Source organism: Coenobita brevimanus, chromosome 13, assembly GCF_032717465.1.
Source record: "Coenobita brevimanus isolate Jiangsu-jjx chromosome 13, ASM3271746v2, whole genome shotgun sequence".
Classification (NCBI taxonomy): Eukaryota; Metazoa; Arthropoda; class Malacostraca; order Decapoda; family Coenobitidae; genus Coenobita; species Coenobita brevimanus.
The window spans coordinates 41,100,001-41,126,835 of NC_136966.1; the positions used below are offsets into that span (position 1 = coordinate 41,100,001).

The 26,835-nt window shown below is 42.7% G+C and overlaps 1 protein-coding gene across 1 annotated transcript in view; it reads left to right on the top strand.

The window, feature by feature from the left end:
• nmdyn-D7 (nucleoside diphosphate kinase homolog 7) overlaps nt 1-26,394 on the top strand; it is a 165,490-nt gene extending 139,096 nt beyond the window's left edge. Inside the window, exons 9-10 of the mRNA XM_080285223.1 lie at nt 20,304-20,411; nt 26,326-26,394. Coding sequence (XP_080141349.1) covers nt 20,304-20,411; nt 26,326-26,355 — 138 coding nt within the window. The 3' untranslated portion in view covers nt 26,356-26,394. The remainder of the gene's footprint in view (nt 1-20,303; nt 20,412-26,325) is intronic.
• Nucleotides 26,395-26,835: the final 441 nt, after the last annotated feature.

The following is a 26,835-nucleotide window of genomic DNA, read 5'->3' on the forward strand; positions in this document are numbered from 1 at the left end:
TTACTAATAATAATAATTTAAAAAATATTAAAAATACATTACTGTATCTCTATTGAAGCATATTAAGAAATGCTACTACCCCCTTCCCTCCCGCCTCCCCCCACCAACCCACCCTCGCGACTCGCCCCAGCCTCCCCCATCCATTGTCCAGCCATGCGGGAAGCTCCCAAGACCACGTGTCCCCTGGAAGACCACGTGTCCCCACAGGGCAGGTGCACAAGCACAAATTTAGTTGTGCAAGCGCAACTAAGTTTGCGCTTGCGCACCTGCCTTTTCATGTGCGCAAGTGCAAAATTGCACATGGTCTAGTGCGGTGTGCAATGCTCAAACGATATCACCGGAGCACAAGGGTGCGCAATTTGCGCTTTGCGCAAGTGTTTGCGCACCTGCCCAGCACTGGATACAGTGCAGTAATACTGTACAGCAGTGTTTCTTGAAGTGTGGTCTGCGGACCCCCAGGAGTCCGTGGAACGTTTCAAGGGGTCCGCCGGCTAAATTGAGTATATGATAAAACATGTAATAAATTGTAAATTGAATAATGTTATGACAGTTATGTGAAGTAAATTTGAACAATTATGTTCAAGTTAAGCCATTAATAAATAATTCAATAACAATTTTAGTATATTATAGCCTACAAACACCTTCCAACTCAAAAGGTAGGGTAGGAGGGAAATCTACTCATAATGAAGGGTCCGCCACATGATTAGTTTTAATAAAAGGGGTCTGCTGCACGAGAAAATTTAAGAACCATTGCTGTACAGTGCAATCCCAGTTAAATGGGAAGCTTGGGGAATTTGCTTTCCCGGTTACTTATTTTTCCTGGGCATCTGATACAAATTCATATACATAGGCCATATCATTGAGGTATATACAACACCACTTATATTCAGGGTCAACATACAGTTCCATTTGAAACATAACCTCCTCTTAAACTCACCCCATAGATGTAACACACATGATTGCAGTGTCTGGCAGTAGTGCAGAATGCACACGGTAAGTTCAGTTTGTTGGAAATTATTTGTTATTCACAAAACATGGATAAATGAACTAAAGAAATAAATCCTGATCATTTATTGGTGAACTGATAATTTGGGAAGAAATGTTGTACAGTAAAATTATCATGAATCCCTTGCTTACAGTCTTGTTTATTGCCACTGCACGCCAATTTATTCCTCACTTGACTGCCACCACTCCATCCCTCTTTTGCCACTCAGCTGTTTTGCAGATAACACAGTAAATATGTATGAATTGCATGGAAAAATAGGTTAAAGAAATAAATCCTGAGCATTTATTGGTGAACTGATGATTAGGAAAGAAGTGTTGTACAGTAGAATTATATATGACTTCCTTTGCTAACAGTTATGGTAATCCCTGTGTATCCAGATGTGTCCGTTATCTGGATGCTGGACCTTGGCTCTATTAAACCAGTATCCGAATTTACTCACTAGTATTCGGACGTAAAAGTCCCCGAGAACTTTGGCCGGCCAGCCAACATGTTCAAACATTTAGTATTGTGGCCACTGGGCTCGAGCCGTGAAAGGGAAATAGGCTGTAACCCACAACCAGAGCTAAAATGTCCATCCGTCCCTGTACTGAATGGTCAAAGTTGCGCGCTGGTCCGATCACTCCCAACGAACCTCCAGCACCCGAGTAATATATCTGTAACTCATAAGCAGTTTCATCACGTCTGTACGCATCCCTCCCGAATGTCCAAAGTCGCACGGCTACTAGGATAAGTCTTTCTCAACTTCTACCCTACATCGAACACAGACCACGAGCCACGAGTACATGTTCAGTGACAGCAGCTGTCCACCTCTCTACCAAATGTCCAAAGTCACCTGGCCACCGGGAGTTGTATTTCCGAATGGTCACTGTTCATCTACACAGACCACAAGCCATGAGTAAATGTATGATATAAATGCCCGTCTGACTCTATACTGAATGGCGGGAGTCCCCTGGCCACTGGGATTAGTGTGAAACCCCCCACTACTCACACTTGTCCCCTTCCTTACTGAATGGTCGGAGTCGCCTGGCAGGCCGTATTAGTCATACACTGCCAGAGGCGGTGATGCTCTGGTCATCCACTGTTGTTGTCATGTGATGACTCTTGCCCGGGCAAATGGAAGTGAACCTTGTATGTAGATGTCAGTTTGCTGCATTTTGCTTCCTCTGTGCTCAGAGGCAAGCGTGGGGTGTGATATGGCAGTGCTGTACTGCTTGCTGGCCTACAAGCCTGCACCTCATTTTCCGCCTTTGTCTCCCTCGTGAGTGGCCACGCTTGCAAGTGTGGCTGTGAATGCGGTTGCGTTTGTGGTTGTCACCTTACCTTCTTCAGGTTGTGGCCCTCCTCTGCTGCATTCTTGTGTGTGTGATTTCCACACCACCACATGAGAAGCGGAAGAGGAAGGTTTTGACTCTGGAGAAGAAGTGTGAGAGATTGAGCAAGGTTGACGCGGGCTGGACCACAGGACGCATTCTGCGGAAATATGATCTAGCTTGTTCAGCTTTGTTTGATATCAACAAGTCACGCAACAAGCCTATGCAGTACGGACAGGACTTCAGCGAAAGCACATGTAGGGGTGACAGGAAGGTCATGGTCCAGGCCCGGCACGCCATTATCTAGTCAACTTTGTTGTGGTTTTGCCAGCAACGTGGTGAAGGTGTACTTGTGCGTGGGACTGAGGTGAAGGCTGAGAAGTTTGCACGCTTGCACAACGTACACGACTTCAAGGCTTCCGAAGGATGGCTCTTTTGCTTCAAGCTTTGCCATTGACTTATGGACCTTAAGACACATGGTGAGGCCTTGGACATGGCAGTGAAGCATGCTGACCCATTTCACCAAAAAGTGCAGTTCCTGTTCAAGGACAAGTGCCTTGCCCTTGGTCAAGTCCATAATGCTGACGAAACTGGTCTATTCTACCGCCCACCAATACCCTTGCAGAAGAGAAGGAGAAGACTGTGCCTGGTTGCAAGTTATCCAAACAGCTTGTCTCTGTTTTGTATCTGCTAATGCTAATGTTACGCACCGCCTGAAACCCATCATTGTTGGGTGTGCAAAACAACCACGTTGTCTCTGTGGCTTGATGGATAGTCTGCCTGTTGTGTGGTACCATTCTGTGAAGGCCAGGTTTACTGCTAAGATCTTCAGAGATTGGTTCCACAGACACTTCGTCAAGGAGGTCATCCGTTATCAAACGGAGGTCCTTGATGTCGCTTACGGCCAGGTGAAGACACTCCTGCTCCTGGACAATGTTCCCGTGCGTCCGTCTGAGAAAAATTTGGTTGCTGATGATGGGTACATTAGGTGCATATTTCTGCCACGTAATACAATTGCTCTGATTCAGCCAGTGGACCAGGTGTTATTGCGGCTGCAAAGAAACTACCAGCAGAGGTTCCATAACGAGGCGGTGATGATGTTGGAGGTCGAGGACATGGCCGAGGACACATGTCGGGGGAGCAGACCTTGCAGAATCTTCGGCGTTATGACCTGAAGTCTGAAGTGTTCAGTTGGGCGACCATGTGGGAGGAAGTCTCTGTGAAAAACCTCGAAAGAGGTTGGTCTCATCTCCCCCAGGGAATCAAAGCCGAGCACGACTTTGAGGGGTTTGACGTGGATGATTTCCACCGCCGTCTTCAAACAGCAGGAGAGCAGGTGGATGTCGATGACGTGAGAGATTGGTTGGACGATGATGGTGGTGATCCCGGTTATCAGACCATGTCTGATGAGGAGATCGTCACTGCTGCCTCTGCAGGCATGAAAGACGACAGCGACACTGACGAGGATGAGGACCCTGACCCGCAGCCCCCCGCAACTCCATCACCTCCTTGTCTCAGTGCCCTATGTGCCAATCTGGAGGAGGTACTGGAGTATGCCGAGCACCCGCACTGTGACAGGGAGTTGGTGCTGCTTAGCCTGGCGATGGAGCTGCTTGCAGTCCAGGATGCTGTCATCCTCCGGCACAATTGTCGGTCCTATCGTCAGACCAGGATTGAGTCCTTCAAGCCTGCCTCCCCCTTGAGTGCCAGCCCATTCTCACTACCACCACCACCACCATCACCACCTCGTTTCCAACCTTCACCATAGGACCTGCAACCGAGCACATCGAGAGCTGTTGAGTCTCTGTTGGATGTAAGTTTGTGCTGTCTTCGGAGTCTCCTGAGGCAGGTAGGCCACCGTCGCCACACCACACATCACCACTCATCACTCAGCTGAGGAGGAGGAGGAAAAAAGAGGAGGAAAAGGAGGAGGAGGAGGAGGAAAAGGAAGAGGAGGATGAGGAAAAGGAGGAGGAGGAAAAGAAGGAGGAGGAGGAGAAGGAGGAGGGAGTTCTTCTGTCTCTGCTAAATGCGAAGGTTAGACTGTAGAAAACATGGGACAACTATATGCCTGCTGGAGATGTGTAGGTTACAAAAGCTTGACTGTGGTGCACTGAATGTTAAGTACCCCAGTTGAATGTTTTTTGGCAGGGAACTTGAGGTATTTTTCATTGTTTTCTTGGTGTTTAAATTTTTGTAGGATATTCCCATGTGTGTTTTGATATCAAAATATGGCAGATTTACCTGAAAACTGCCAGAATTAGGAGGGGTACTCTATATACCGTAGTGTATAGGTAGGGTGTTTTTGGTTTTTTTTTATTTATTCTGGTTAGTACTTGGATGGGTGACCGCCTGGGAACACCAGATGCTGTTGGCATCCCTACGTGTCAAGTGGGGTTGGTGGAGGATTAGTGCCCCTCCCTGTAAAACAATTAACCCTAAGCCCTTGGCCACCCCGTTAGGGATACATGGCATCTGGCAATGAATGAATGAATGAATGAATGATTTATTTATTTATTTTTTTTCATGGCTTTCTTGGTGTTAAAAATTGCTGTGGTTATTCCTGTGTGTGTGTTGATGTCTAAATATGGCAGAATGACCTTAACCCGCTGCATGCTGGCTATTTTTAGCCCTATGGGTCACCCCAGTGCCGGCCATTTTTCGACTTTTTTTTTTTTTTTTTTTTTTTTTTTTTTTTTTTGGCTAAAATGATAGATTTTGATCACCAAGGCTCGGAAATGAGTTTTATTGGGTCCTGCATACTCGTTTGCAGGTATAGTTGCTCTCTTACGCTCACCACATATGTGAGAGAAAGCCGTTTTCTGTGTAAGGTATACTCAGATATTTATCCAGGGAAGGTATAACAATGTTCAGTACACTTTTCTGATTACTTATTACTTCAGCATCTATCACAATTTGCGTGTCTTTCTCACTGTGAATGCATTATCTTACGCTTACTTGAAGATAGGTATAACCTGACTTCATTATGTACAGTCCTGGCACGTACAAGAAGGTAATTACAACTTGACTTCACTATATAGTCCTTACACTTACGAGAAAATATTTACAACTTGGACTTACATGAAAATATGTACAAAATGCCTTCATTATGTACAGCACTGGGTGAGGCACACAGACAGAGTGAGGCAGAGCAACCGTGAGGGGGGGGAGCGAGTGAGTGTATGGCCTTGACAGCCTGGGGGATAGTAGAGGAACAGTTACATTACATGCCTGCCAATTTTTACTCGCGAATCTTGAAAAATGCATTCACAGTGAAGTTTTTTATTTTAGACCATTATAAAATGGCACTGGCATGCGGCGGGTTAAAACAGTACCAGAATTAGGTGGTTTACTGTACATACAGTTTGGATAGGTAGGGTGTTTTTTGGTTTTCAGTGTTTTGTTTACATGGTTTTCTTGGTGTTAAAGATTATTTTGGATATTCCTATGTTTGTTTTGATGTCTAACTATAGCAGAATGACCAGAAAACAGTGCCAAAATTAGGAGGGGTACTATACATACAGTAGTGTATAGGTAAAGTGTTTTTTTGTTTTCATTGTTTTTTTTTGCTAGGTTTTCTTGGTGGTAAAAATTATTTTGGATATTCCTATGCGTGTTTTGATGTCTAAATATGCCTGAATGACCAAAAACACCACTAGAGTAAACAGAGGTACTGTACAAATAGGTTTAGGTTGGAGGTTGGGTATAGGTAGGATCTGGGTATAGTAGGGGGGATATTGTTCATTATCCAGACATTGCCACTACCTAACATGCCTTTGGCTCTGTTGTGTTTGATAATTGAGGGACTACTGTATATGTTCAGCCACAGCCCACTGATTTTCTCTGCCATAACAAATGTGTTCTCAGATGAATTTACACATCATCTTAGAATGCATTTGCACTGGCAAAGAAGATAAAATCTAGCTGATAGAAATGAAGGTTTGCATTGTTGGATAAAATTACTGTGCTTGCCATTCATTTGTATTTACTGTACTATCTGCAAACCAGCTGAATGGTGAGTGAGAGATGAGAGACGTCAGTCAGGTGAGGAGTAAATTGGTGGGCTCTGGCTGTATACAAAACTGTGAGCGAGGGAGTTATGATACTTCTTCTGTATAACACTTCTTTCCCAATCATCAGTTTACCAATAAATTCTCAAAATTTCATTAATTCATTCATCATCCAATCCTATGCTTCCCCATGAGGAGCATGGGACCCTGGGGCTAGGCAAGTTGGTCCTGACATTTAAGATGAGAGTGACCAGCCTCACTCCTCCCTCAGTGGCATTATGTGAGCAATAAACCCCAACCATCCCTTGGATATAAACTTTCACCGGCTCAATCAGATAGGAGCGCCATAATTACCCACTAAACCATCAGGCGCCAAAATTTGGTTATACTGTTACCACCCAGCATAGTAAATGGTTTCCTGGTGTACAGAAAACCATTTGGCTTGTCACTCAGTGTAGAGTCACCCACAGGCAGAAGGAAGTGGAAAGAATGAAGGAAAGAAGGACAGAAGAGGGAGTGTAAAGTCACCCGTAGGCAGAAGGATGAGGGAGGAATTAAGGAAAGAAAGACAGAAGAAGATGGAAGGAGGAGGGGAAAGGGCAGACACCCGAGAGCAGCACTACATCGAGTGAGTGGATGGTGATTGCCCCCACCAACCCAGTAAGATTTGTTTCTTAAGTTTATTTTTCCTTGCCACTCGCACGTATTTATTGTATTAGCCTATCTGCAAACCAGCTGAGTGGCGAGTGAGGGGTGGTCATGTGAAGAATAAGTTTGCCGGCCATGGCCACATTCGTAACTGTGAGTAATAATAATAATAATAATAATAATCTGGTCTTTTGTTTCTCAAAAGCGCCAGTATTTCAATAGGGAATTCAGTAGCACTCGACATATATACATTATTTTTACAGTTACAAGAATTATGACATCTCTCATATACAATACAAACTTAATCAGGAATAATGAAAAATGATTATCTATCTATCTATAGCCCGACGCCCGAATCCTGCAAAGGGTGGCCGCAGACAATACGCCTCCAGGTTGCTCTGTCACCCACCATTTGACTACCCTCCCCCCAACTCACCCCCCCCTCCCTCACATACCTCTCAACTCCATCCCTCCACCTCATCCTCGGTCTACCTCTCCCTCTCCCTCCCTCCACCTCACCTACATACACCCTCTTAGTCAGTCTTTCATTCTCCATTCTCTCCACATGTCCAAACCACCTCAGTGTATTTCTCCTAATCCTCTCAACTACATCCACATCCACCCCACAACGTTCCTTCACTTCTTCATTCGTCAACCTGTCCCTCCATGTCACTCCACATGCTCCTCTCAAATAACTCATTTCCACTGCTCTCACTCTTGACTTGTTCCCCTCTTGCAAGGTCCACGCCCTGCTTCCATACATCTGGATAGGGATCACAATACTATCATGCAGTGACTTCTTAACTTCCATACTCACCTCCCTATTTCTCATCACTGCTTTCAGTGAACCAACAACCTTCCTTCCCTGCTGTACCCTTTCACACACTTCATCCCCCAAAGTTCCATCCTTACTCATCACACTACCCAAGTATTTGAATGCACTAACACTCTCCATATCCTCATCATTCAACCACACTGTACATTCTGTGACTTCATTCCTCTCAAACACCATAAGCTTACTTTTGTTTACATTAACTTTCAGCTTCCTCCTTCTACACACTGTCCCAAATTCATTCACCAAACCTTGCAACTCTCATGCATCTTCACTCAACAATACTGTATCATCAGCAAACAGCAACACTGGAATCTTCCAAATCTCACCCTCATTCATTACAGCCACCCCCACATCCACTTCCACTGCCTTACCCTGCACGTCCTTTACAACCTCATCCATGTATATATTAAACAGCCATGGAGACATCACACAACCCTGTTTCAGTCCCACATTGAGATCAAAGAACTCACTCAGCGCACCATCCACTCGCACCGTAGCCCTAGCTCCTCCGCACATACTCTTCACAGCATTCAACAGTTTCCCATCCACTCCATATATTCTTAATACCATCCACATACCTTGCCTGTCTATTATGTCATAAGCTTTCTCCAGGTCCATGAAGGCAGCATACACTTTCTTTCCCTTCTCTAGATACTTCTCCACTAAACGTCTTAGAACAAATATCTGATCTACATACCCTTTTCCCTTCCTAAATCCCCCTTGTTCTTCTCCAACTAGCTCCTCTGTCATATGCCTAACCCTATCAGTGAGTATTCTACCATATATTTTACCAGTCACACTAAGAAGGCAAATACCCCTATGGTTACCACTTACTTCTCTCTCCCCTTTTTCTTTATATAAAGGAGCAATTATACCTGATTTCCAATCCTCTGGAACCCTTCCCTCTTCCCAAGCCAATCTACACAACTTCCATATCCACTCCACAACAATCTCACCCCCATACCTCAGCATTTCACCACACACTCCATCAATTCATGGGGCCTTTCCCAACTTGCTCTTCTTCATTGCTTCCACTACTTCCTTCCTACTGATCTCTTCCTCCCTCCTCTCATCTCTTCTTCTCCCAACCATTCCCCAACCACTTATACTCGCACTGCTGTCACTCTCTACATTCAACAAATCCTCAAAGTGCTCCTTCCATCTCCTCAATTTCTCTCTTTTCTCCACCAACAATCTGTTATTCCTAGCTTTCACTCCCCTACTATTTCCCCTTTCACACTGCCTTACTTTCTTTACCTCCTTCCAAAACAATTTCTTACTCCCCTCCATTTCACATTCAGATTCCTCCCAAACTTTTCATCCACTTTCTGCTTACTCTCCTTCACCAGTCTCTTAACCTCCCTTCTCCTGCTCACATATACCTCTCTCTTCTCTCTCTCATCTCCCCTACCTCTACTCGCTAACCATTGACTGTATGCCTTCTTCTTTTGTTCCACAGCTCGTTTCACCTCATCATTCCACCATGCTGTCCCTTGCACACCCTTGCATCTCCTCCTCACTCCACAAACCACCTCACACACTGCACCTATCTCTTCCGTAAATATCTTACATATGTCTACCACCCCTTCCATCTGCTCTAGCTCATACCTTCCCAATCTTTCTTCCACTATGCTCTTATACTCTGGCATTTTCTCACTGTCTTGCAAATTCTCCACTCTTCTCACAGGAGCTGTTTCCTTCTGTCTTCCCCTTTGTCTTCTCAACCATTTTCTTTGCAGCTTTACCTTGGCCATCACTAAGTGATGGTCTGAGACAAAATGACAGTGGCAATAATTAAACCCTATAATCATCCATCATAGCATCTTTCTCCAGGTCATAGCATTTTGAAAAAAAAGAAAGGCTTTCAGCTGTTTCTTAAAGGATTCAGCAGAAGAGAGTTGTCTTATGGACAATGGCAATCAGTTATATAATCTAGGGGCTCTGTACACAAAAGAACGATCAGAGAAGATGATTGGTGAATGGCTCCAGACTCGGTAAGACACAAGGAATCATCTTCACTACGTAACATCACACCTGGGCGTGCCGGTGGGTGTTTTAACAGTTCAGCAAGATACTTCAGTTCACCTAACTTAAGAACCTTGAATGTAATAAGACACAATGTAAATTCAGTTCAAGCCTTTACTGGTAACCAGTGCTGCTCAGTTAGAAACGGGGTAGTCGAGGTTCTCGGAGGGAGACCAAAGATAAGCCATGCTGCCCTGTTCAACACAGACTGAACTTTTGTTAGTACAGTGTATTATTTGGAAGACCGATTCACAGTGAATTACAATAATCAGCACAAGACCACTGCATGGACCAATGTTAAGAGGCAACATCTATTCAGGATTTTTCTCACAGAGTACAGATTTCTGATATGCAAGTTACACCCTCTGACAACTTGATCAATATGTTCCTTGTAATTTAACTTTAAATTAAAATAAACACCCAGATTTCGAACAGAACTGACTGAATGAAGCTGTGACACGCCAATGCAAAGCCAGGGTATTATCAGTGTCATCATCCCTTCTGTTTCCTCTGATGATCTCAGTTTTACCATCATTCAGCTTTAGTTTCCTCCTTGGCATCCAAATCTTAATATCAGACAATAGAGATTCGAGTTTAGTCAGTATCGTTGATATCCGACATATTAACATAGAGCTGGGTGTCGTCAGCATAAAAATGATAGGACACGTTGTGAGTACTGAGTAAAGATGATAAACTACTCGTGTAGATAGTAAATAGAATTGGTCCCAAAACTGATCCTTAAGGGACCCCGAATAGAGGGGGAGCAGAATCAGAGCTAGCGTAATCAACAACCACCCTCTGAGATCTGTCTGACAGATATGACTTAAGAAGCAAAAGAGCACTATCATGAACATGATAAAAATACAGATCATCCAGCAATAGATTATGATCTACTGTATCAAAAGCTGCAGACAGATCCAACAGAACTAAGAGAGAGGACATCCCACCATAGGTGTTTGCTACCAAGTCACTATGAATCTTTGTTAATGCAGTTTCAGTTGAATGGTATTTTCTGTATGCTGATTGAACAACAGGAACAACTCTGTTATGTTCCATTAGTGGTAAATTTTATCAAATATGGCAAGCTCAGTAATCTTGGATAAGAAAGACGGGTTAGAGACAGGATGATAATTTGTCATGCTTCTGACATCAAGGCCAGGTTTCTTAATAGGCACTTAAGCAAGGTACATTTCTTAGACTGCACAAAATTATTAAGAAACATCTATTTATTATGTTGCAGTTAACCCGCCGCACCCCGGAGACGTGAATTCATGTCCTCACATGATGTGCACTCATATCCCGGAGACGTGTCAAGTGGGGTTGGTGGAGGATTAGTGCCCCTCCCTGTAAAACAATTAACTCTAAGCCCTTGGCCACCCCATCTGGGATACATGGCGTCTGGCAATGAATGAATGAATGAAAACATTGCAAGGTCCCTAATTTGCACAATTTTTAATTTTCGCGAGTGATTTTTGGCACGTATACACGGGACAGCTTCCTCTATTCCTCTACAAGATCCCAAGCAGGGACAATGCCTTACACCACATAACCTCTCCCCCACCCCCCTCCTGCACGCCATTGTCTCGGCAATTCACCTGTTACCAGTGACCTGGCCAATAAAGACATACAGGGCCTGAGTGATTCCCCAATCGATGACAATGTGGAGGACAAAGTTTACACAGCATTAGAGGAAGAAACAATCAGAAATGATGATCAGGTAATGTGGCAAAAAAAGGTCAGGAATGGTGATGAGTTAGTGAGTGAAACAATGCTTATAATGCCTATATTACCGTTTGAAAACCAATATACTCTCATACTACATATAAATTCGTACCAAAAAAATAAATAAATACCGTTTATGAGTGGTTTGGAATAATTATCCTCCCACAGAACTCGTTTTCTTTGCAGCCAGCCTGATAGAAAACCCTGTAAGGTAAGGAGGAACTCCTACCTGGATTGAGTATTTTAATCCTCAGGTGAGCGATTTCTCTATGAATTTTCGATGTTTCTCACCAAAAGCGGATGTTTGAGCCAAAAAGAAAAGGTTCAGAAATGTCGGGACTGGGGCGTACCACTGCCCAGAAAACGTTGGGATGGGGGGGGTTAAAGTCTGCTGTGTGCTCATACACATAAGGCAGTTGTGACAAGTTACATGGATTGAGTGGGCAAAATGTTTTGTTAAGTTCTCTGATATAACGTTGAACTTGATTAACATCCGGTGGATGAAAATGTGAGTACTGTATGTTTAAGTACTTGGGTAGTGTGATGAATAAGGATGGAGGTTTGGAGAGTGAAGTGCTTGAAAGGGTACAGCAGGGAGGAAAGGTTGCTGGTTCCTTGAAAGCAGTGATAAGAAGCAGGGAAGTGAGCATGGAAGTGAAAAAGTTACTACATGACAGTATTGTGATACCAACTCAAACGTATGGAAGTGAAGCTTGGACGTTGCTGGAAGGACACAAGTCAAGAGTGAGAGCAGTGGAAATGAGTTATTTAAGAGGAGCCTGTGGAGTCACATGGAGAGACAGGCTGACAAATGAGGATATAAAGGAGTGTTGTGGTGTGGATGTGGATGTGATAGGAACCGTTACGAGGAATACACTGAGATGGTTTGGCCATATGGAGAGGATGGAGGGTGAAAGACTGATGAAGAGAGTGTATGTGAGTGAGGTGGAGGGGGGAAGAGAGAGGGGGAGGCCGAGGATGAGATGGAGGGATGGGGTGGAGAGTTATATGAGAGAGGGGGGTGTGAGTTGGGAGCAGGGCAATGAAATGGCGGGGGACAGGGCGACGTAGAGGCGATTTGTTTGTGGCCACCCCGAACGGGATTGAGGCGTCTGGCAATAGATAGATAGATAGATAGGATGAAATGTTGAAAGCAAATGACTCCCAGTGCACCGTGATTGGAAGTCAACTGAGTACTCTTCACTAGAACTGTTGTCTAAATCATTGTTTATGTGAGATATCTTGGTTGTAAAAAATGAAGCAAAATCAGAAGCCAATTGGGCATCAGATACAGAAGTTGGTTTAACAGTTACATGCTTCTGACCAACCAAATTGTTCACAACTGCATAGTTTTTTTTTATCACCACACATGAATCAACTTTACTGTATTTTGATAATACTGTGCCTTCTGGGCTTTTACACTGTGGGCAACCGCTGTTCACGCAGAAACATAATGCAAACGAGTTAATTTGGTCCTTTTCAAGCGCCACTCACGTTCTTCCGTTCTATGTTGTCTACACGAAGAATTAGTGGATGGACCATACCACGGAGAAGTATCACGTACAATGATTGTTTTTACCACTGCAGGACAATAATGATCAAAAATTGACCCAAGCTTATTGTTATATATATCAACCAAATCATCAGAAGAAAAATTTTAAGAATCAGTACAGTTTAAACGTTGATCAGTTTCACGACACACCATATGGCGGTCAACGTTCCAGTAATTTCTGAACCTGATGACCTTTTTATAGGAAGGGGATTTTGGGATATCAAAACTAAAAGTGAGCAGAGCATGATCAGAGATGAGGGGGTCACCTGAGTCAACCGCCACATCTGATACGTGCCTGCAATCAACTGGGGACAAGACCAAGTTAAGGACATGTCCCAAGACATGAGTAGGATCACTCGCATGATTGAAAAAATTATTCTGGATGATCAGCTCAAGAAATTCTGAAGAAAATAGTTTTGACTGCGGACTGTCAACCCAATGATTGAAATCATCTCTAAGAAGAAGTCCTCCTAACACTTCATAAAACTGCCCAAACTCCTCCATAAAACTTCGTTCTGTGCGTGGATGACCTGGTCGATAGACAGATGCAATTCTAAAGGTATTCTGATGGAAATTTATTAATACTTCCATAAATTCAAATGAGAATGAGGTCAGGTCTGAGTCTGAGAGAAATGTTTGCAAGTGCTACCGAGTAGATGAGTGCTACACCTCCTACCGAATAGTCAACAGCAGGCCTGGAAATACTTGTGTCTTAGGCAAAGCACTGCGAAGGAAGTCGTGATAATTCTACTGTACAACACTTCTTTCTTAATCATCAGTTCACCTGTATATGCTCAAGATATATTTTCTTAGTTTATTTTTCTATGTTTTTATGAATAGTATTTAACAGAATGGACTTGCCAAGATATGGTAAGATATTGCAAGCTCATTGGTGGTTAGAGTCGGTACATTAGGTAGAAAATCATACTGATTACACACATTTTCTGCCATTGAAGAGTGTGCCATTTTCATCTGGTTTATTCATTTTGCTTTTCTTGACCCTCTATCTTAAAAACTCTACCACGAGTAAAAGATGAAAATTAAACATAAAATACAATACTGTGCAGTATTGATACAGTACAGTAATACAGTCCAGGCAGTCCCCATTTTATGAACAGTTGACTTACATATTTTTTACTTTATGAAGGTAGAAACCGTACTTGGAAGTTTGAATTTTGATCTTTTCCTGGGCTAGTGATATGTGGTACCGGTACAGTACTCTTGCAAGATGCTGGCAGCAAGCCACTCAGCCCATCTCCCAGTCTGCCCCCCGATCACTAGTGTAAACAAACCATACGCTATAGTGTTCTGTGTAGCCAGCGTTTTTTAGGATATCCCCCTGTATCTACATTGTGTTTTGTTTATCCATCATGTCTGTGAAATGCCCATCTGTCTTTCCTGCTACAGGTGAAAAGAGGAAGGCAGTTACTCTTGAGATGAAACTTCAGTTGCCCAGCATGAAGGCGGCAAGCCCTTAGGTTCTGGGACAATTCCACATCAGGAAGATTCCCCGTTATTTATTTACATATCAATTTACTTAGTGAGTTTAGTAGTTTTTTGAGTTGTATGAGTCATAAAAGTGATGATAGTTTATTGTGTTTATGATAAATATAAGATGTGGCATCAGGTGGTTGGTATTAATGGAAAAAATACAATATTGAAACACAAATCAAACGATGTACAATAACTTTCATCGTTTAACAGTAGGCTACATACGAGACATTAACACGTATTTAATTGTGTGATAACTTTAAGTGAATGGGTGATAAACATTAAAATTATACGAATAACCTACACATGTTACGTGTACATAAATATGTAAGTTTGAGATTCTCTGCCTACTGAAGGGGAATCGTCCATGTTTGATGGGGAATTGTCTGACAGCGAATTGTCTACACGGCAACTTGTCCTGTTTTTGTTGTGACAGCGAATCGTCCTGACAGGGAATTGTCCTGGAACCAGCCTGTAATGGCCATCACACGTGAAGTTAGACTTTCACAATCAACAGTCTTAGTACAGTATTCTATAAATAACATGAGATATGCAACACTTTATTATAAAATAGGCTTTGTGTTAATGATTTTGCCTAACTGTAAGTTAATTTAAGAGTTCTAGGCACGTTTAAGGTAGGCTTGGCTAGGCTGTGATGTTTGTTTGGTTAGGTTTATAAAATGCATTTTAGACAAAAAAAATTCCACTTACAACCAGTTTCTCAGAACATAATCTGATCAAGATTAATAGATCATACATTGGGGATCACCTGTACATAGTGTACTATGTACAGTACTCTCCTGGTGTTGCCATCAATGGAGGGTAGAGTTGGACACCATGCAGTACTGTACAGTAAAGAGCACTTCATCCTGTGTGATCTGGTACCAGGAATTATGTGTTGAGTAATTTCAGGATCACAGTAGAGCACTAGGATATGAAACACTGAGAGGCCACAAGCTTTGCAACAGGAACAAGTGAGGCATGGGAGGCCACAAAGTAAATCTTAGCACTAGGGTTTAAAGAGCAGAGTGCATAGATATGTCTTCATTGAACAAGATCCAAGGGAGAAAATGAGACAGCGATGGTAGGCTCGGCATGCTGGGTGGGCCGCTCCTCCAGTGAATTCTGATTGGCTGGTGTGTTACAGAGTTTTCCCAGGTGCTAGTTGGCTACCGCGTAAAGGCCGGGTGATATGCCTTGTTGCCGGATATTGCATAGAACCACTGGTTACCTCCCGTTTCGGTGCCGGATGTTGAATAATTTCACTGGATATTGCTTTAATAGAGCTGAGCCAACAGTGCCATATATTGCGTTGGTCCAGATATTGTGACAACTAATAATTGAGAGTTTACTGTATTCCACTTAAGTTTTGTCAACATACATGTCGATGTGGAAATAGACCCAGTTTGTAGTATGTGAAAGGTTTGGAAACAGGCTTACAGACATAGACAACTTAAAAAGTTTTAATGCATTAAGTCATTGCTCTAAGTCATCCATTGAAATACAGTACTATTGTGCTCTGAAGACCTCAGAAAAAAAAAAAAAAAAAGCTTCCTAATAAGGTATCATTATTACCAGTGATATTGATTTTCCAGTTTTCCTAATACAAGGTATACAGTAACAATTATGTGTTGTTTATTGTTGTTGCTCAACCCCTGTCTGTCTGATCAAGCAGGCTTGTTGACTGCATGTAAGTAACTGCCCTTACGGAGTTGTCCCAAACATTCCCTAAAATGTTGATGTTGTGTCTGTGTCTAAGTGTGGCATATGCTGTAAAGTGCTCCATTGCATGTCTGTTGTGTTGTGTAGCCTATTCTACAACCAGGACATGCGTAATCAGCGATTCCATCCAACCCAAATCATAGCTGGTGCAGTAGCTGAGGAAGGCTGGATGTTGTTCTGATCTAAGCCTAGCTGGATGAACTTGATCATATCTGTTTAAAGATACCTCCAGTTGGTGTAAGGAGGCATGGCTTGTAATTTAGTATTCTGACTGAAGTGTTGAATTGTCATGTACATGAAGTAAGTATGTAGGTGTTTTATAATATAGTGTTCTGATTGAGGTGTTGTATTGCTGTGCACATGAAGTAAGTATGTAGGTGTTTCTTCATTGCTGGTGTTGGATTGTCTGGAGGAGGATGTTGTTGTAGAGGGTTTGTGTAGTGATTGTTTTATGTGCCTAGGTATGCTGTGTGTTCTTGTCATGTAATGACAAAGGTCTTGGATACTGGCACAGGCTGCTGCATAGAAGTGTGTGCCTCATATATCAGGGTAGTTTGTCACAGGGAGGACTTTAGTTTCTAAGTGAGCTGTGGAAGTAGTTTTGATGAAGCCATTGGTGATGCATTGGGCATTATTCTGTACAGTATGGTTTACTAGGTGTTGTAGTGAGTATTAGATTGGATGGGAGCCCATGCCAGGGAGGCATAGGACATCATTGATCTAATGTATTGTTTGCAGAGTAAGTAGAGTGTTTCTTTTCGTTGCCCAAAGTCTGCCCATGTAAATGCCCTGGGTGCACTGAATCTAGGGATGTACCATCTCATAATGTATTGTATGTGGTCCTTGAAAGTGAGTCCAGTGTCAAGTATCACTCCACGGATCTTAGTGGAGGGTGTGTGAGGCATATGCACATGTTAATTGCAATGTGAGGGAAGTACAGTACCTGTGTTCATATTTGCTTCTAACGATGAATGGGGTGGTTGATTTGGCTGGGATGATTGTCAGCCTGTTATCCTCAACCCAAATCTGCAGTGTGTTGAGGTAAGTCTGTTGCAGAGTGCCAAGTGTGTCTGTATTGTGGTGAGTGGTTATGGTGATGTCATTTGCATATGAGGTAGTATTTGTGGATGACTGGGGTGTGGGATTGCAATGCATGTATAAGTTGAAGAGTGTGGGTGAGAGAATGGACCCTTTTGCAACTCTGTCAGGGAAATTTTGTGTTTGTGTTAACTTGCCATGAATTGTGATGTGCTCGTGTACCATATGTTGTAAAAAAATGGCAAGCCAGCATTTAGTGTTGTTCATCTTGTTTGTATTTTGTGTCCTGGAGATTAATTTGCACCAGGGGATTGCATCGAAGGCATTATTAATGTGTGAAGTATGCATTGTGTGTGTCGCACAATAAGATTGCTGTCAGTTGCTTGTTGTATGAAATCAGTCAGTGAAGTGTTGGCGGAGTGTAGTGGTCTAAATTTGTGTTTAGGAGCAAGCTGGACATTGGGTGTGACTTATTTGAGAATAGACTTTTAAGTTATTATGGATGGTGCACTAAATAGTGTTATGGGTCAATACAAAGATGAGTGTGTTGGGTCCTTGTTTGATGTAAGTATAGTGATAAGTTGTTCCATGTTTGCATTGTTTCCAAATATTGAGAATGCTACAATGTATGCACGAGCAGTTGCTGATATTTTTGAGGACCAGGTTGCCATGTGGTCCTAACTTTCAGGTGCAGGTTGCTGATGTCATCCAATCCTGTGCTTATAGTCTTTTGGTCTCTTGATAATGTTACATGTCGGTTCTGGATTGAAAGGGGTTTCATTCTGGTAGATTGGAAAGGACTGCCTATGTTGAGAGGATTGTTTTTCAGACTCAGTGCGTGTTGATGACTAATGTTTGTGTAATGGTTCATGAGTATGTTTGCATGTTCTGTGTAGGAAGTGATGTGTTGGGTGTTGGAGGTGGCAGCAGTATGAGTCTTGGAGTTACTTATGGTTCAGCGATGCTTATAAGTATTTTGTAGGGCCGAGAGGGACCTGTGGAGTGACTAAGTGTTGTTACAAAGGCCTTCCAGTTTTGTGTTTTCTTTGTTCTAAGTTTGTTGTTGATCTCAGTGTCTAGATCTTGGAGCCTTGTAATTGTGTATATGAGTGTGTGTGTGGGGGGGGGTTGTGTTTGAGGTGCATTGTTTTATGAGGTTGGCAGTCTCAGATGTAGTTTTGCTTGTACAGTAATGTCTTCTGTTGCTGTGTGGAATGTGGTGTTTGTCTACATCGAGTATGATACTGTCGAACTTCTGAATGTGTTTCTCAATATTGGTGATGGATGTGTTGTTTAGTGTGCCGAAGTGTTGTTCTCCACCTTCAGTGAATTTTGTCCAGTCTGCTTTCTTGCAGTTTGTGTATATGAAACATAATTGCTCTGATTTTGAGTTGATTCCTATGGTGATTATGATGGGGAGATGATCTTTAGTGAGTTTGGGCTCTGTTCTCCAGATTGTGGTGAGTGCAAGTGTTGGCAAATAGAATGTGGTCTGTGGAGGAGAGGGTGTGGTTTGGCTGGTGTGGGATGAGGGTGTATTGTTGGGTATCATTGAGAATGTACAAGTTGTTGAGTTGTGATGCAGTGCCAAGGCCTCAGTGGTTGTTTTGACTGTGTTTTTATCAGGCAGTGTTTTTAGCATAGAAGTCCCCAGCTGTAACAGAGTTAGTTGTCTGTGTTATCCCCTAAAAGATGAGGCTCGGAAGAGCGTGACATATGCTCAGGACGGGCTTAATTGATGGGTGCGTTATGGTGGGGGGAAGGGGGTGGTTGGGGTTGGGGGTGGGGGGTGGTTTGAATGGTGGTGGTGGGGAGGTTAGGGGTGGTGGTGGGGGGGTGGGGATGGCAGTTGGAGTAGGGTGGGGGATGTCCACATGTGTGACTGCATGTGTGGACACCCGTCTTTCAGGGGTTAAAGGGAGGAGTTGAGGGTTGTATTGCTCTGGTACAGCATTGGAAGTGTTGGGGAATGTGAATGTTAAAAATGTTGATTTCATGTTTGTAACCAGATCTAACATGGAGTGATTAATATTCTAATATTGTGTCATTCTGGGAAAGTGATTGTGTTGCTTGTGTCATGTCTTTGTAGAAGATTGATGATTGAATGTGGAGTGATTAATATTCTAATGTTGTGTCATTCTGGGAAAGTGATTGTGTTGCTTGTGTCATGTCTTTGTAGAAGATTGATGATTGAATGTGGAGTGATTAATATTCTAATGTTGTGTCATTCTGGGAAAGTGATTGTGTTGTTTGTGTCATGTCTTTGTAGAAGATTGATGATTGAATGTATGTAAGAGTCCTCCTTACATGACCCTCAGTTCTGTCTTTGCAGATGTTCGACTAGTGTTTGATTTTTTTAGTCTGTTGTGTATGTGAGTTTTGTTTCTTGCGTGAGTGCTGTATCATGGTCATGAAGGAATTGTTTTACTTATAATGTTTTCACTTGTTAGTTTAGTGATTGTGATGTGAATTCATTCTCTGCAAGAAATGCATTGAACAGATCCATGTGTTCATCTTGCACTTGTGTTATTTTGGGAGCAAACAGGGCATATGCATCATGTTTGGGGCCCAGGATTGCTTTCATTGTCTGCAGCCTAGTTTGAGAAGCAGGGAAGCAACTGCTGGAGAGTCATTCCTTGTGTAAAAAAATGGTGTAGGGAGCAGCTTCCCTCATGTGGGAGATGACTCCTTCAGAAGCTGGACCGGGGTCTCCTCCTCATGGGACGCAGGGCAAGATGAGGAGGTTTTGTTTCCAGGCAGGAGGCGCATTTGTCTTATCCACCAAGGGCAATGGTGGCACGACAGGAATGCTCCTCTCCACAGTTATGTGGAAAAGGTAGTAGTACAGTATTTTTAAAGTTGTCCCACATTAATATTGAGGACTACCTTTATTGCAAATAGTTGTTCATCATTTATGAGTTTTAATTTGTGTTTAAACCCCCAGGCTGTAGCACGAGAGCTGCGACCAAATAGTTTACGAGCTAAATTTGGGGAGGACCGGGTGAAGAATGCATTACACTGCTCAGACCTTCCAGAGGATGGTCCATTAGAAGTGAGTATTGTAGTATTCTGTGTGGGAATTTTTGTGCCTGGTGTGTGTGTAATTTGGCCCAATTATTAAACACACGTATGCATGGACGCACACACACACACATGGGGGGGGGGTGAGTAGACTTTAACACCAGTTGAACAGGGCAGTACTCCCAAGGTGGATGGAAAGCTGATGACGGGAGAGCTGGAGCTCCCATTTCTTCAGCACTCAGGAGTAGCTTCTGACCATCCCCATTTGCTGAACTTTTTCAGTGTTTCAGTAACAGAGATAGTGGGCCAGCATACTCTCCATTATGATTTCCTGCAACTGCACACCAAATTATATGCACATAACACACCACACGTCCTTTTGTAAATTTAGAAAAATGGCATCTCAGCACCTAGCCTCAGAGTCCAGGGGAGGGGGGGACATAAAAGCCCCCACTGTCCACCCGTCTCCTGGTGATGGCCAAGTGAGATGCATGGAACCACTGTCCAGCTTACTTCTTGTTCATTTCTGCAACATTTGTGGCCCATCCTTTAATTTTCTCTCTGTTGAACACCACCCTTCTTCTTAAACTTATCATCACCGCATTGAGACTCCGATGTCTGAGGCAACTGATGGCAAATTCTTGTCTGTATCTTTCTACTTTCTCTGTACTCATTTCAAAGCCAGAGTCCTTCTTATATATAACAGGTCAACTCTGGAACTGTCTCCCTCTGTCTGTATTTCCTACTTCCTATGATCTCCAGTCTTTCAAATGCCGTGTGTCCATGCATCTCGAAATGAACAGATCCTGAATTTGGCTCTCTGTTGTATTTTTGTTTTTTTCTTGGAAGGAATGGTTTGTGAGCTCCTGGCCATTGGTTCCTCCTTCCTTGTATTAAAAAAGAAAAAAAGTTGTTGTGGTGGGTTGGAACATCATCACCATGACCAAAAAAAGCACATCATAGCTGCTCAAGTATGAAGGCGATGTTGATTGTCTCTTTTGATTGGAAGGGTATTACACATCATGAATTTGTTCCATGTGGTCAGACAGTCAATAAAGAGTTTTACTTGGATGTCCTGAAGCAATTGAGGGAGGCATTGAGAAGGAAGAGGCCAGAGGTGTGGATAAACTAAACCTGGTTGCTGCATCATGATAGTGCACCTGCTCATGTGTCGCTCCTTATCCGTGACTTATTGGTGATGCATGAGAAGAGTCTCCCAGCTGCCCTGCTCTCTGGATTTGGTCGCTGCACTCCCCCCCCCCCTCAAAGTTTAAATCCACCCTAAAAGTTGGCTGTTTCAGATGATAGAAGATAGAAGAAATTTGGAAGTGCACTAAACATACGTTCACTCAAGCACATGTACCTCAATGACTAAGTGTCGTGGTGTGATGTAGCTAGTGTTAGATTGAACTCAAAGTCACTACACAGTGCTTTGTCATCATCACACCATGCTGGCTATTTGATGTGCCATTTAAAAAGTTTGGTTTCTTTTTGGACAGGCTTCATATGCATAGTGTAACACCGCATCCCATGCCATACAAATTATGATATCATGTTGTTTGTTATTCACAAAACTGTGACATCATCACAACATCTCCAGTGTGTTGAACTCATGGATTGCATTTGTATATTTGGTTAATGATGGGTATGTCTACCCCATCCAATTTGAAAATGTATCCCAAGCTTAATCCACTTGCCTGGAAGTTGTTTCGTTTCGTTTCGTTGTTAAAGGCTCCAACATGCTTGCAGGTGTCGGTCTTGGTCACATAATGGCAGCTCCCCATGCTGCTCGATCTCTGGCAGCTTCCCTATTCAGTCGCTTATCCCTGAGGTTGCACTCAATTACCCCGTCCCAGGTACATTTCGGCCTACCTCTCGCAACGCTATCCCTAACGTTAACACTTCTCACTTTCTGTACCCAATTATCGTCCCTCATCCTATCCACATGCCCAGACCATCTCAATCTACCTCTTCTCATCAGAACACCAAAGAACCCCAGTCCCATCCTACCTCTAAACTTTTCCTTCATAAAGCCAGCCCCCCTGGCCTCTCACTCAAGGATGCACTGCACGTCCACCTAATCATTCATTTCTTCATTTGAGCCTGTGAATATCCTCTTCCTTTACTGCCCAGGTCTCACTACCATACAGCATTACACTCCTAATGCATGCTGCATACAAAGATCCCTTAGCACAGAGGGAGATCCCTATCAGTGTCAGGAAAGGCAACAGCTCCCTGAACCTCTTCCAACCACTCTTCACTGTAGCCACAGAGCAAGCTCCAGCCCCACCTTCAGCACCTACAGTGTCCCCCAAATAACAGTACTCTTCCACACACTCAAGAGACTCATCAGCAAGGTCAGTCCTTTCATGCCTGACAATCTCCACATGCTCTCCCCGACACACCACAGACACGAAATCAGCATTATCTCACAGTCTGCCTCTAATACCACTACAGCTCATATGTACCCACTTATCACAAACTCAGCAAAAGATGGAATTACTTCCCACACCCTTGTGGCAAAATGCACATGGCCACTCTCCCTCTTCTTTGACACTACTGCCACCAGCCCTAGATACCGTCACTTTTGTTTTATCTGCATATACTGTACTCCTAAACCTTTGTGCTCCACACCATCTTTCCACTTCCTAAATCTTTCTTCCACCTCACTTTCATTCCCTGCAACAGTGTTGTGGAGTCATTGATAATATTTCCTGACTCCGACTCTGACTGCGACCCTGACTCCAACTCCCATTTAAGTATGTATTGTACTAATAATACAGCACATGGACTTGATGTAGGTAATTTTTTATTTATTTATTTATTTATTCTTAATGTGGCCCACACTGGACAAAGGCTTTAGAGCCTATCCCAAGGCCCAGTAGTCCTCTACACACCTCCACATGTCACCACTTCAGCGCTAACACCCACCATCCATATTGAATACATGCTAGGGCTGTCTCATACAGGACTGGTGTTCCGTACTGGTATGAGCGGAGGTATTTTTACAACATCTCGACGGGTCTTCTGGTAGATCAGTAAAGTGTGCTTTTATGAAATTCAAATCCATAAACTGTTCCCTGACCCAGCTGGGATTCGATCCTGGGTCCGTTAGGACTGCAGGCCACCTCTCTACTAATTCAGCCGCCTCCTCTCCCAAATGAATAATATTCATGAATTTTTATAGAATCAGTTCATAAATCTTCATTTTAAATCCTCTGCTTATAGTGCTTGCATAATAGCAAATAAACCGGTATATATGGTTGTAAAGTAAACTGAATAAAATATTGAAAAGATATGATTAATACCATTTCAGAACCAAAAAGCTCAGATTCAGAGTCATAGGAATTTTACTTACTTTGACTCTGACTCCAGCTCCAACCAAAAACAGATGACTCCACAACTCTGACTCCGACATCGACTTCAACTCCAGAACACTGCTCTGCAGTCAGCACCAAATCATCAGCATACCACATCTCCCATGGGAGTCCATTTTTGAAGTTACATGAGAGGGCTTCAAGTGCCATGATAACAAGAATAAATAAAAATTATGTGCTCAGGCTAAAGGGTTATATGTGCAGTGGAAAGCTGGGTATAGATGTGTTCACATTTTTAATGATGGGTGACATTGGTGTACAGGAAGTGTAAGGGAACTGTTACTGCGGGCTCATGGCCTTTGGTTCCTTCTTCCTCGCATAAAAAAAAAAAAAAAAAAAAAAAAAAGAAAGAAAGAAAAAAAAAAAAGCACTTACAACAGCCAAGCAGTCCGGAGTTCAGCTTCCGTGTTATCTGGAATTCCTCAAGACCAGGTTTTGTTTACCCTGGCATATTCATACGTGGAACGGAAATAGGGACCTGGGTTATAAATTAAATGGTTGCATGTTGTCATGGGGAGAATCAGGATCAAGCAGCAAATTGAATGTCCGTCTCAGAGACCAATTTGTAGTTGCCTTACATTAATTTAAGCCTTTTTTCCTTTTTCTCATTAAATTTATTTCATAGCACCAGTAATTATTGCATTGTACTTAGTGTAGCATTTGTAGATATATATTGTAGCATTTTGAACTTTTGCATATTCCATTTTTTAAATTTTTAACATAGTATTGTTTTTCTTTTTTTTTTAAACAAGAAGTCAATAGTTACTATCTCAGTTTTGCTTTTGCATTACTCCTTTATCATACATACATACATCATCTAATCCCGTGTTGCCACATGAGGAGCATAGGAGCCTGGGGCTAGGGAAGTTGGTCCTGACATTTAAGATGAGAGTGACTAGCCTCATTCATCCCTGAGTGGCATTATGTGAGCAGTATCCTCAACCACCCCTTGGATATAAGCCTACACAGGCTTAATCTGGTTGGAGTGCCCCAATTACCCAGTAAATCACCAAGTGCCATAATTTGGTTATATGGTTACCACCCAGCATAGTAAATGGTTTCCTGGTGTACAGGAAACCATGTGGCTTGTCACTCAATGTAGAGTAACCCGTAGACAGAAGGAAGAGGAAAGAATGAAGGAAAGAAAGACAGTAGAGGAAGGAAAGAAAGAAGGAGGTAAGAGGGGAAAGGGCAGTCACATAAACATACTGTATCTTGTTGTTGACCTGTACTCATTTTGGCTAAGGATATTAACATGATTGTTAAGTCATGCCATGGAAAAAGTTGCATGCATGTAAGAGTTAAGAGCACAGATAAAAAAAATTAGATATTCAGGTGTTCAGCAGTCCATTTTCTTTTTAGTAAGCTTTATCTCATAATCATACAAATGCCTTTGTATATAAGATTCATCTGTTGAATGTATGGAATGAAAGAGATATAGTACATAAAAAAAAAAGCTAATTTTATATTACCTCCTTAAAGGTGTAAGAACCTGAGGCTAGGCTACTGTAATTCAGTACATTTAGGGATAGGGAATCAACTTGTGTTGTTAAGTGAAGACGAAGGGGAGCTGCAAGGTTTGGTGGATGAGTTTGGGAGAGTGTGTGAGAAATGGAATCTGAAGGTGACTGTAGGGAAGAGTAAAGTTATGGTCTTAGAGAAGTCAAGTCAGTGAATGTACAGTGAGGTTGGATGAGGAGGAAATGGAAAACGTGAGTGCATTTAAGTACTTGGGTAGTGTGATAAGTAAGGATGGAAGTTTAGAGAGAGAAGTGCTTGATAGGGTACAACAAGGAAGAAAGGTTGCTGGTTCCTTGAAAGCAGTGATAAGAAACAGGGAGGTGAGCATGGAAGTGAAAAAGTTACTACATGACAGTATTATGATACCAACTTTAATGTATGGAAGTGAAGCTTGGACGTTGTTGGAGGGACACAAGTCAAGAGTAAGAGTTATTTGAGAGGAACATGTGGAGTCACATGGAGAGCCAGACTGACAAATAAGGAAGTGAAGGAGCCTTGTGGTGTGGATGTGCATGTGATAGGAAGCATTAGGATAAACACACTGATGTGGTTTTGCCATGTGGAGAGGATGGAGAGTGAGAGACTGACGAAGAGAGTGTATATGAGTGAGGTGGAGTGGGGTAGAGGGAAGGGGAGGCCAAAGATGAGGTGGAGGGATGGAGTGGAGATATATATATATATATTTATGAGAGAGAGGTGTGTAAGCTGGGAGCAGGGCAGTGAAATGGCGGGGGACATGGCGACATGGAGGCAATTTGTTTTTGGCCACCTCTCATGGGATTAAGGCATCTGGCAGTAGATAGATAGATAGATAGATAGAATCAACCTCCTTCCCTTGGTGGCTTTATAAAATTGATGATTATCCTGTGCAATACTGTCACTCCAAGTGAGACTATCAGGTGCCTGTTGGAATTGGATAATGAGAAAAAGTATGGGATCCACTGTTCTAGAGTTAGGTTTATGGTATCTTAGCTTTGGGCCTTTGCACTTTGAGAGAGTGGTGGGTAATGTGAGATGAGCTGTTATTATTGTTTATCCTTTTCACAGGTGGAGTATTTCTTCAAGATCCTTCAGTGAGAGCTCAGCCAAACTGTGTTCAAGATGTCCCAAGTTGTGTTCAATATGGCTCAAGTTGTGTTCAGGATGTCACATGTGTACTTGTTCATGGCTGTGCATAATGTGTCTGTATGTTGGGTCTTGTTCTACTGTAGAATCATGAAGGATAGCATTTTGCAGTGTCCTTATATGTTACCTTTGTTGCCATTATTTACAATTTAAGTCCATGATAAATTACAGGAAATTGTCATTGTGTAATTGCTTATTTCCTCCCTTGTTTTAGTACCAAATGCATGGAAAAAGTTGTCATGTTGAGGAACATATCTCTGTCTGATATTGAAGACACCCTGCATCAAGGTGTATAAAGGTAGTCCTTGTTAGAGGTCAAAGATGTGTCCTAAAATATCACTGCGTCTCTATGACTGGTACGTTATTGTAAAATGAGGACACTTATGAATTGGTGTCACAGGTAACAGTGGATTTTTGTGCAATTTAGGGTGG